This window comes from Macrotis lagotis, chromosome 5 (assembly GCF_037893015.1).
Source record: "Macrotis lagotis isolate mMagLag1 chromosome 5, bilby.v1.9.chrom.fasta, whole genome shotgun sequence".
NCBI classification, from domain to species: domain Eukaryota; kingdom Metazoa; phylum Chordata; class Mammalia; order Peramelemorphia; family Peramelidae; genus Macrotis; species Macrotis lagotis.
In genome coordinates, this window is record NC_133662.1 from 260923185 (window position 1) to 260935536 (window position 12352).

General features: G+C 42.1%; 1 protein-coding gene and 1 long non-coding RNA gene across 4 annotated transcripts in view; one reads left to right on the forward strand and one right to left on the reverse strand.

The window, feature by feature from the left end:
• The window catches only part of LOC141489036 (uncharacterized), a 92024-nt gene that overhangs the window by 59508 nt on the left and 20164 nt on the right, over window positions 1-12352 (forward strand). For both annotated transcript variants that reach the window (XR_012468885.1, XR_012468884.1), the window contains exon 2: window positions 834-10081. This is a non-coding gene — a long non-coding RNA (uncharacterized LOC141489036). The remainder of the gene's footprint in view (window positions 1-833; window positions 10082-12352) is intronic.
• On the reverse strand, window positions 1934-9818 carry LOC141489035 (5-hydroxytryptamine receptor 3C-like). 2 transcript variants are annotated; one of them, XM_074189628.1, is made up of 8 exons: window positions 9786-9818; window positions 9134-9178; window positions 8483-8592; window positions 7816-7985; window positions 7026-7186; window positions 3781-4033; window positions 3434-3649; window positions 1934-2516 (listed from the first exon to the last, which is right to left on the reverse strand). In XM_074189628.1, the coding sequence occupies exons 2-8, from the start codon at window positions 9134-9136 to the stop codon at window positions 2287-2289; spliced, it is 1143 nt and encodes a 380-aa protein (XP_074045729.1). In that variant the 5' UTR covers window positions 9137-9178; window positions 9786-9818; the 3' UTR covers window positions 1934-2286. The 2 variants fall into 2 exon arrangements, with proteins under 2 accessions (XP_074045729.1, XP_074045728.1); XM_074189627.1 differs by lacking the exons at window positions 8483-8592; window positions 9134-9178; window positions 9786-9818 and having other exon boundaries at window positions 3829-4033; window positions 7816-8209.

Consider the following 12352-nt stretch of genomic DNA (forward strand, 5'->3'; position numbering starts at 1 on the left):
ACAGAAGTGTTCTGATTGCTGGCAGGTTCTTTATTCACTAGATTTGAGTAAGCTAGCTATTTCAGGTGGAAGAGAAAAGAACATGGAGTTCTCATTAATTTTCTGCCCACATACATTTCTTGCTACCCAAAAATCTCTCACAGTCAGTGCTAACAGGGAAGGAGACTCAGGGAAGGTCAGGAGAAGCATTATAAGCCAAGGCAAGGCAACTTGCCCCCAATCTGGGATCCTTCATCCATTTTGTATATAAGCCTCCTTTATCATTGAATTTGCCTTTTTTGATGGCCTCCTGAGTATGGCAGCTCATAGCCCACTGATATGCAATAAAAAAGAGGGTTATCTCTGCCTGGTAGGGAGAGATTTTCTAGCTATTACACCCCAGTAGATGGTAATAGAGCTAGTAATAATTGAGAAACAATGGGGTAAAGTGACAATGTGTCCAACACACCTAATACCCTCAGCAGAGAGCAATTTGATAAAGCCCCTAGGAATCCTTCACTTCCAAGATCTGAATTGCCCTAGTAATGAATGGTCCCTGTCCACATGCATGCTGGGCTTCTCTTTCTCCCATGTTTCCTGGCCCCACATGTTCCCCATAGGGATACCCTCTACACGTGTTCCCTGGTCAGGACTTCCTCATATTCATATTTCCTAAATCAGCATCTTCTCTGCACATGTTCCCCACCTTCCTCATGAAGGGGTAACCTGCAGAATGTTTGCATCAGTGAAGGGGGGGGGAATGTTTTCTAGTAACTTTATTCACTCTGCTATTTGATTTTTTAAAATTCAATTTAAGTTAATTTTTTTGTTTGTTTTTTGTTTTTTGCTTTTAGGTTTTTGCAAGGCAATGGGGTTTAAGTGACTTGCCCAAGACCACAGAGTTAGGTAATTATTAAGTGTCTAAAGTCAAATTTGAACTCAGATCCTTCTAACTCCAGGGTCAGTGCTCTATCCACTGTACCACCTAGTTGCCCCAGTCACACAGCTAAGTAGGTATTAAGGGTCTGAAGCTGGATTTGAACTCAGGACCCTGACTCCAGGGCCCATGCTCTACCCACACACCACCTAACTGCCCCTAAATTAAAATTTTAATTAAAAATTAAAAACATTGAACTACTGATGGCAGTGGGTAGGGGCTCATGAGCCATGGACCTATCCAGAGGATCTGGAACAAGGGATAGGGAGATTTCTTTTCCATGGGTCTAATGTGAGAGATTTCTCCAGGTTCTACATAGCAAATCAGTACGATAATCTATATTTAAAAATCCCTCCTTTACATGTTTATGGGTCCCTTTCCTATGAAATCACATGGAACATGAATAATCAGAAGAGGAATGACTGTTATAATGGGAAAAGCATGAGGTTAGGAGTTAAAAGGCCTATATCCTAATTCTTTTTCTACCTTTTCCTGGCTTATGACCTTGACTAAGTCATTTCCCCTCCTCTGGGCCTCAGCTTCCTTTTTTGTATCATGAAGGGGTTAGATTAGATGATCTCTAAAGTCCTTGGACAAGTCACTTAACCCTGATTGCCTCACCAGTCATCCTGATTCCTATCTGACCACTGGACCCAAATGGCTCTGGAGGAGAAAGTGAGGCATAGCACCCCCCTCACTCTGATCCAATTCATATACTTCACCTCCCTGATGTCCTGGTCTTCTTTGAGAATGAAGGACACACATCATACTCCTCCTCCTCCTCATCATCATCATCATCAACAACATCATCATCATCACCATCATCCTCATCAAGCAATAGACAAGAGAAGGACTAGATGTATATCTGTATAGTTTCAAATAGGAAATTTACCAAAAAGTTATGGACACAAAAATACTAGAAAGGAATTTAAATAGAACAAAACAGTTGCTTTACCAAGAAAAGTCTGGGAAATAATCTGAGAAATCTAAAAATAAAAAAAGAACCCTCATCCCAAGAGTCTCATTGTGTCAAAATGCTCATCTGTAGCATTTTGCATGCTTAGGAGAAAATTCTCTAAGGAACCAGTGCTCTCTGCAAAATGATTTATTAGGACAACTCAGTGATTGGATGGCTTCCCTGGACAGGATTATCAAGGAATAAAGATTAAATCTGGATAGAAAGGGTAGAGGAAGCTATAGGATGGTGGGAACAAAGATACTGGCTTTGAAGGAGTTGGGGAAACTGCTTAGGCCTGGGCTGAAGCTGGGTGGTAGGACTTGACTGGGGATGAACTGAGGCATGGACAGGAGTATCCATTGGGACAGGGATATAGGTGATGGCTTATTATTCACTGAAAGCCAGTGGGATATTAGGAGTTCCAGAGAACAATGACTGTGATGAGAGAGGAGGCCATGAACAGCAGATAAAGCCAGAAGAGCAGCGAGTCCAGAAGGAGGCACAATCTCCCCCACAAATTAACGGTTGACTGCCCCTGGGCCTGTTGTTCCAATGGTGCCCTTGTTGATCTTGGATCTCCATTTAGATTGGCCTCATTAGTGCCTGGTACCCATGCTGCCATAACCACTGGCTCCATTGACCCTATGGAGAGAATGGTAGATTTTTAGGGTGTGTGTGTGTGTGTGATCATGATCAAGTCGCTTAAACTCTCTGGGTCTTAGTTTCCTTGTCTATAAAATAGGAATATTACCTGTAGTGCATACTTCCAAGGATTGTTCGTGCAACTCAGATAGGTTTTATTTTCTTTTACTTTTTTTTTTGAGGCAATTGGAGTTAAGTGCCTTGACAGGGTCATACAGCTAGGAAACATCAAGTGTCTGTGGTTGGATTTGAACTCAGGTCCTCCTGGCTCCAGGGCTAGAGCCCTAGACATTGCACGCCTTAGCCACCCCATCAGATATGTTTTGTGAAACTGTAAAGGGTCATGTAAATTCCAGTCGTTCATTAATTGAGCCCTCCCTCCCGCCTCTTCCTACTCTGTGTTTCTCTTCACCATCCTGGTTGCATCTCTGAGCACTTTTGTGCTGATAGTGTACTTCCTAAAGTGTGGGACTCAGAAACGACCCAAACATCCTCGATGCACCCAGATTAAAGTGCTCAGTTGGACAATCATCTCTTTTGTGTGCAAGGCTATGCTTGAATAAATGCAGCATGAGATCACATCAACTTCTTGGACTCTAGTCAAAATACTGATTCGTGTGGAATCTGTGCTCCCCTAAGCCCCTCAGATCATTTGCATGTGATTGATCATCTTGCCATGACTCCCCAATCCTCTACTTGGTGATATGACTTTTTTGAACCCGAGGATTAGGCTGTACATTTAAACTTTTGTTTCACTTTGTTCCAATTGGCCCATTTTTCTTAGCATCCTGTCCCATGAGGACAGGGGCTCAGTCATGTGTCAGTAAGGACATTCCAATTAGGAACACAGAAGTGGAACTATTTAGGATGTTGGAGCAAAAGAACACTAATCGTGTGGTTGTGTTGGTGCCACTTACCAGGCAGGTGGTTGAGGTTGGGACCAGAGCCCCTGGTTTCTTTCTGGGACCTCTCATGATAGCCACCTGTTGCTCTAAGATAGCACAGCAGCAGTGAATGGAGCCAGTGGGGCATGGGAGGGGGCTGTGTAGCAACCAGATTCAGAATGTAGGTGAGGAAGATAGCTTCCAGCAGGCTGACCACCATCAAGGACAGGCACAGAGCAAAGTAGATACCTGAGGGTTATATGGGGAGGGAGTCTTAGTGGATCAGTCTTCCTGTGGCCCTCTTCCCCAATCCCAACCCCAATCCCAATCTTATAATATTGTTCTTTCCCAGGATCCCTTGCCCCCCCAGACTCTCCCACTTCTCTCCTCCTCTTCCTCCTTCCTTCCCACAGTAGAGGGAGCCATACTGATGAGTGGGGTGCCACTGGCTGGCAGTATATCATTCATCATGAGTAGGAAGACAGTATATCCCAGCAGCAGGGTCATCTTGAAAGGGGCCCGGTTGCCACCCTCAGCTGGCAAGAAGAAGCTGAGGGCATCGATTGCTATCAGAAACCCACTGGGCACCAGAAGATTTATGATGTAGAGCCTGGGTCTTCGCCGGATGGCCACCTAGAGGAAGGAAAGAAGGAGGAAATGGATGACAATGGGTGTCTGAACTTGATAGGGGGAGCATTTAGGTATAGTCTTCATCCAAACTTTACAATAAGGAAAAGTTCCTTCCTCCTCTGACTAAGCTACTCTTCATTATCTTAGGGTTTTTTTTTTTTTAGGTTTTCTTTTTTAGGTTTTTTTGCAAGGCAAATGGGGTTAAGTGACTTGCTCAAGGCCAGACAGCTAGGAAATTATTGTCTGAGGCTAGATTTGAACTCAGGGACTTCACTGTGCCACCTAGCCACCCCTCTCTGTTATTTTAGATTCACCACTAAAGCTCTGCCTTTCTAAGAATTAACATTTAACACAGTGTCTGAAAGACACTATTTCTCTTCTACTTTTGCTTTTGTCTGCTTTTTGAGCTTTCTACCTCCAGGCTCATCTCCATACAGACACCAGTGATAGCCCTACAGCCAAGATTGAGCCATGGCCTACGTCTATTTGGTCAACCATCATGACTCCTTATTGCTTCAAGGCTAAAATACAAACTCCTTTCTGATCCCTAGAGCCCTACACCCACTGATTTCAGTCACTTTCTACTGACTTATTGCCCATTCCTTCCCTTAACCCTCTCTATATGGTACCCAGACTCAGCTGTTTGCTTTCCTTTGGATAGGCCATTCTATCTCCAGGATCTCTGCCTTTGTACTCAGCTGTCCTTTTCCTCCTTGCTTCTGCCTCATAGGATGCCTAGACTCCCTCGAGGCTCAGAACAAGAATCACTACTTATTTGTGAGCTGTCCTGAACCCCTTCACCCCCTCTCCAGTGCTAGCAGTATCCTCCCCCAAATTCCTTTATATTTACTTGTTTATGTATTTTAGTTACTTCTGTAATCCCCATAACAAAAGCGTCCTCTACAGAGACTTTAGAAACTACTATTTCTTCTTTAAGAAGCAAAGAATAGTTATAACTGTCATTCTGTGGGGGGCTTCTCCCTTTGGGATTGAGAACAGTTCATGTTTCAACTTTCATCTTCAAGGAGTTTGTAGAGAAGAGGAGGAAAAGAAGGGGAAGGAACCTTCTTTCCTAATAGAACTATCTCAACTCTTATTTTTGGAAGAAACATTATAAAAAGAATTTTATGAAGAATGAGCCTATAGATGGAGATTCTTAAGAGTGAAGACTTGAGAAAAGCTGAAGAGGTTGTTTTCCTGTCATGGTAAGAGAAAAACTGGAAGAAAAGCACAAAGAAAGAAGATGAAGATGTCTTTTGTAGTATTGTAGAAACCTTTATCTTGTGAAGAAGATGAAGGGGATTCTTGTAGAGATTTTGTTATCCTAAGTTATACATGTGGTGGGACTATGTTCTCAGAAGTGAAGAGGAGTCATTATCTGTAATCATTTTTATAGTTGAAAGAATTATTATATATAAATACATTATAAAATATATTATTATAAGTAATTATCTGTCTTTGTTTTATGATGGATGCCATTATTAATAGGATAGGGATGGGAATTAAACCTGTGATTTTAGTGGCTTAGGAAATTCCAAGATGAAATTCCCTCTTCACAACCAATACTTTGTATAGCAAAAATAATGATCATAAATTATCATATGCTTATAAGTAATCAACTATGTCTCTGTTTAATTATTAATTCCATTATCAATAGGCTAAGGATAGGAAGTGGACCTGTAATTTTTATTGGCCTAGGAAATTCCAAGATGAAGACACTCCCTTTAACAATCAATGCAGGATCATTCCTTTTCTTCTACTTATAGACATAGAGATTTGGTTAGGCAGAACACCGAGAAGTTACAGTGTTTGTCTAATTTACACAACCACTGGGTATAGGAAGGAACACTTGGACTTCAAGGTCAACCTCACTCCACTGGTACAAGCTGCCTGTTGACATCAAAGAATTTAATATTTGAGAGTTATGAAAACTACTCTTGGGAGAGGTTACTCTAGTTTATTTTGTGAATTGGGATAGGAATTCTACACCCATTTCATTGAGAGGTATGTTGAAATTCTATTAAGTCCTGAATTATGCTACATCTCAGGAGTATAAAATTAAATATGAGAATAAGTTGTTCAGGATTCCATGTGCCAACTTCCTAAATTGAACATCGAATCTACATAACGTACTGATAGACAGAACTATAGATCCCTTGAATGCTACTTAGATATCAACATTTTCACTGTGACTTCTGGTGATAAAAACCCAACTTTGTTGTCTAACCCATTAATTTCCATAAGGGAGGGAGGGAAGTCTGAGCTTTGTCTCACACCTTTTTAGTATGCTTAGAATAACAAAGTCTCTTTACAATAGTCTTCTTCCTCCTCTTCTAGAATAATTTCAGAAACAAACGGCATTTTCATTTGCATTATTTGTGACTTTAATGGCTTTTTTTTCTGCTGTGACAGGAAAACAATCTTCAGATATTTGGGGGTAGGACAGGACCTTATTGCTCATATAATCTGGAAATAATTTTCTAGTTTCATAGATTTAGAAAAGACTTCAGAAGTCATCTAGTCAATTTACTAGCTATGTGGTCTTTGATAAGTCACTTAATCTTGGTTGCCCCAAATCTAGGTCTATCTTGAGGCATGCCTATCCATATCTGGCCAATGGATCCAGATGACTCTGGAGGAGAAAGTGAGTTTGCTGACTTAGCACAGCCCCCCTCACTCAAATCCAACTCATGTGCTTGTCATGGCACATGACATATCATGGTCTTTTTCAAGAATGAAAGATAAACACTATCTTCATCATCATCAATTTACAGAGAAAAAACTGAGACTGTAGAACTTAAGTGACTCACCTTAGGTTATATAAGGGAAAAGACTTTGGACTTCTTGGCATTTGTGCTACTTATAATAACCTCTCTCTTCCCTTTTCTGAGAGTTCTTTTCCAGTATAGAGGAGGAGAGCATACTTAAGTAATTCCTGCCTCTGGAACAAGTGCCAGTGATATTGCTTGGGGAAAGGGGAATCAAAAGGACTCACATAGAACATGATCTGGTCATAAAGACTGGAACCCACTGCCAACTTTGGGGTTGCTTTGTTGATGCCTAGGAGTTCCCACTCCCCTTGAGTTCGAATGACATCACGTGAATTGTCCGTGATCTCCCACACTTCCTTGTCCATGCCCAGCAACAGGTTATCCACTGCAGAGGAGAACCAACTGAATGAGCAGAGCTGAGACTAAGGATAAGCAAGGTAGATCAGCATTTAGGTGCTGTATCCTCAAGAAGACAGTGAGGGGCACTTTCAAATACCATTTTCTTTACACCTGAAAGTGCCATTCTTTATAGTGCATTAGTATTTATTTGGGACTAGCAGAGCCCCCCCCCCCCCACAGTGCTTCTGGGAAGCCCCTGGTGAACAGAGTTAAACAGGGGTGCAGATTTCATCCTTGGGGTTCACAGTTCTGGTTCTCACTCTGCCAATGTTTCCAAAATTGCCTCTGGTTCACCACCCACACCGTTTCAGGTCTCTCTCTTCGGATTTCTCTAATTCTCCTTCAGCTCATTTTCGATATCATCTCTTGAGACACCTTTCTGGGGTCTTTACTATCCCTTGGGATTTGGAGAATATCAACCAAAAGCATTAATAATTAATAATAATAATAACTATCATCTATAGTGCTTTAAGATTTGCAAAGCCCTTCACACACACACACACACACACACACACACACACACAACACCTCATTAGGTTTAACCAGTAAGCTGCTCTTTATTAAATGCCTACTATATACCAAACATGATGTATGCAGAAATCTCATCCCACTCACCTGTGTACAAGAAAGAGCTGAAGGTTAGGGTACAATTCTGTAGGTCAAAGGGAAAGTAGAAGATGTCCAGGTTACAGATGCTTGTCACCTTCATGGGTTTATCATATTTGATCCGGCCACTGCTATATACATATGCGGAGAGACTGGGTGGGGTCTGGTCCATATCCATGCTGCATATGAGAAGTGGGGAAGGTGGGACCACAGATCCTAGAGTTAGAGCTGGATGGGACCTCAGAGGTCATCTAGCCCAACCCCTCACTTTACAGATGAGGAAACATGCCCAGAAGGGAAGTGACAGGATCCTATTTCAATAATTGGAAGGAATTTCAGAGACCATCAATTTTCCAACATTTTACATCAACCCCCTCAGTTGTACAGATGAGGAAACAGGCTCAAGAAGATTGTCCCAAACAATGGAAGTGGGACTTGAACTCAGATCTGACTCCAAAGCCATTGTTTTTTCTATTACTCTGTATACTTCCCTTCTGAATTACTTCTTCCTTTCTATTTTGCCAAAGCTTCATACCCTGGTCATACTGTGCTGTCCCCCACCCTCTCTAGCCTCTCTTCCATCTCACTGTTCTAGTCTTGGAAGACCACATCCAACTTCAAGAAACTATCCTTCCGGAAGGGGGTCCCTCCTTCCTCTTTTTGACCTAATACCTACAACTCAATGATGAAGATGTCCGGGAGCCAGAGGTTCTTTGCTGCCACACTGATCTTTCTTAGGCCCCCACACTCTTCTGGGTTCCAGCTGATGAATGGATTGATCCAAACCTAAGACCCAGAGTAGTGGAAGATGGGTAAAGATGACCTGATGACTGTCTAGATAAGGGTCCCTTTCCCTCGTCATATTTTTTTAAATGCTACTCTTTCCCCCTCTCACTTCTAACCCCTGGACTCACAACAATTTCCTCACTAGTGAGCAAGGTCCTACCTATCTCCCCAATGACTTTAAGGCCAGGGAAACCTTGATTGTGGTTTCCAGGGCCCTTGAGTTAACTCACCTCCTGTCTTCTAACCCCTTGATCCAGCTGCCCACCTTCTTTGAGTCCTTCCTTCTTGGCTGACTAGCTGCCCAAGAAACTTTATTTGCCCAGTCAACCAATGCTAAGCTCTAAGTTATTCAAAGAAAAATCAGAAGCCATCCCTGCCCCAAAGGAACTTACATCCTAATGGGGAAGACAAACTACAGAAAGGGGTCTAGATAGACAGACAACTGACTCAACATGGGGTGGTCTTGTCTAATTTCCAGGACCCCACCAGCCATAGGAAATGTGATCCAAAAGAGCAGAAGAAGCAGGGGAGTTGTTCTTACCATATTCACCCAGAGAAAGGATGTCAGGAGCTGAATCTGGGCATCCTAAGGGAAGAGATTCTTATTAGACTCAAGGAACCCAGGAAGACCAGCCCCATGCTATAGTTCCTAGGCTAGCTATCCTTTATATCTTTCAGCCATAAACCAGGAAATAAAAATGATTCCAAGTAGGTAAGCCACCGAGCTGAGAGTTGAATTGGGGGCATGGATGATAATTTAATAATAATAATAATAATAATAATAATAGGCATTTATATAGTATTTAAGGTTTTGAAAAGAACTTTATGCATGATAAGCTTTACAAATGAGTTTTTATAGTTGAGGAAAATGAGGCCAAAGAGGCCCACATATCCACTAAGGTGGATATCCTTACAACATTCCCTGTGAGGGAAGTACTTAGATTGTTGCAATTCCCATTTTACAGATTAAGAAACCAAGTCTCAGAGATTTCAAGGGACTTGGAATCACCACAGAGGTAGTAAGTATCAGAGGCAGGATTTGAATTCCATTGGCAGTTCACTCCTAGCCTACTGTTTTATCTACTGCCCTATGAAAACCATTGGGTCTAGGCTGCTGTTGGGAAATTCCTAATAGAATTCTTCTTGGGAGAAATCAAATTCATTGCAGAAAGATCATCTTGGGCTAGACCTACATGGGAAAGTGACTTGTCTACCACAACACAGGAAACAGGAGGACCAGGAAAGTGGAACAGGTCCTCTGCCACCAAAGCCAACATTCTTTCCATTGTCCTCCCTCCATATTGGAGTCCAGGGAATTATGACAGGGGCCAGAACTCACCACATCCAAAATGGCAGATAGGGTGAAGGAGATGTTGACCTGGGTAGGAATGCTGTAGTTGATAACTGGACGGAAGGCCTTTCTGTCAAACACCCACTGGAAAGCAGCAGGGTCTACCCCATACTGGTCAAATCCTGTGCAGTTGATGGTGTAAGTATCACTGCCCCCATTGTAGGATGAGGAACCTGGAAGGCAGAGAACTCATTTCCTGTGGTTTCCTTCATGAGAGGGAGACAGACCCGGGTTATGGTGACCTTTTCAGAGGGAAGACTGAAAGGACATATTTGAGCACTCATGTAAACTCTCCCTAATCTCCAAAGGATCCTTGATTTACAATGATTTCAGACTAGGGCATATGAGATTGTCTAGTAGGCAAATGGTAGAAGCTGATGTGGTCAGTTCTCAGACCTCACTTCCTCTAGGGTTCCTGCCGCTATGCAAAACCTCCCTGAAAATCAGTCCTGGGTCAGTGATGGCCCCTTAACTGTCCCATCCCAATCTCCCAAGCCATCCGGACCATCCCTAGAATGTATTGTCTTGCCATAGACCTGCTATCCATGTCAAGGAGGAATTAACTTTTATTTCCCCTTACCATATCTCTCTCATCTTGTGTAGGAATAGAAAGAAGCAAGGATGAGAATACTTGGGCAGCTCAAGCACCCAGATTTGATGATGATGATGGTTTTTGTTACAATTCAGAGTATTATTTGTTATTATACGTGCACAGTACCTGGAGAGTCCCATCTCACAATGAGAAGGGGCCTCCCATCTAATATAACTGAAGCAGAAACTTCTCCACATTTTGTTTTTGGGTTAGTCTTGGGTCTGCATTGAAACATTGAACTCTTTCTACTGATTTATATCAGTTGCTTGAGGAACAGAAAGTTTACATGGTCATACAACTAGAAAATATCTGGGGTGACATTTGAATTTGTATCTTCCACACTCCAAGTCTAGTGTCTTGTCTCCTATTCCAGATGCTATTATGGAGAGATAACCAGTCTCAGAATCATGAAGACCTGGGTTCTAGTCCTATACTGGATGTGGGACCCTAGACGAGTCACTTCACCTTTAACTGCCTTCATTTTCTTCTTTGTAAAAGGAGAGGGTTTGACTTATGACCTCTAAGTTTCTTTCCAGCTGTGAATCTAGAATAATAATAAAAATAACAGCAATAATAATGATGGTTAGCATTTTAAGGCTTGCAAAGTGTTTTACTATTATTATCTCATTTGGTCCTCACAACAATCCTGGGAGGTAGATGCTATCTCTTTTTATCTCCATTTCACCGATGAGGAAACTGAGGCAGGCAGAAGTTAAATGACTTGCGCAGGATGACACAATAAGTGTCTGAGGCTGAATTTGAACTCAAGTCCTCCTGACTCCAGGGTCAAAGCTTTAGGAATCATGCCACTTCAATTCTTTTAGCAGTCACTTATCTAGCTTCTATCCTTGGGAAGGGCCCACTTCCCTTGAAGCTGCCCATTCCACTGCAGAAGAACTCTGATTGTTTTTTCTCTAGCAAGTCTAAATCTTCCCCTCTGCCTCATTTAAATTGCCTCCAAAATTCTAGTTACTCCAAATTCTCTTCTCTACAAATAAAAAAACCCCAAAAAACCAAAAAACAAAACTAATCCCTCTTCTATATAACACCTTTCAAATACTTCTACCCCATCAGCATATCTCTCCCTAAGTCTTCATGGAATCATAGAATAAGACTTGGAAAGGTGATTATATAGTCCAATCTCCTCATTTTACAGATGAGAAAACTGAGTCCTAGAGAAGTGGTGAAGTAATTTGCTCAAGGGGTAGCTAGGTGGTGCAGTGGATAGAATGCTTGCTCTAGGGTCAGGAAGTACTTATTTTTGTGAATTCAAATCCAGCCTTAGACAATTTACTCACTGTGTGAGCCTAGGCAAGTCACTTCACCCTTTTTCCTTCACTTCCCTAATCAGTGATATGAGCTGAAGAAGGAAATGGTATACCAGTCCAGTACTTTTGGCAAGAAAACCCAAGAAATTGGATTTGCTCAAGGTGGTGGCACAGTTGGGATTTGAACTCCAGACTCTAGGTTGAAAGTCTTTACTTCCTTAATGTCCCTTGAATGTCCCTTGAATAGCATGGTCTCTGGGTCCATCCTTATCCTGGTTGCCCTTCTCAGACTACATTCTGTTAAGGCATTGCTCTTTCTAAAATGAGGCAGCTAGAACACAACTTCTGGAGGTGAACTGGTCAAAGCAATTACAGTAGGGCAATGTTCTGACCACTGACCCTCTCTTCACATAGCCTCAGTTAGCTTTTCTGACATTTGTGACACACTGTCGACTCCTGTTATTCCTTCATCCCACTGGACCCCCAGCTTGTTTTCATTTGCTTTCTTGCCACAGTTCCTCCATTCTAAACTGTGAAATTGGTATTTTC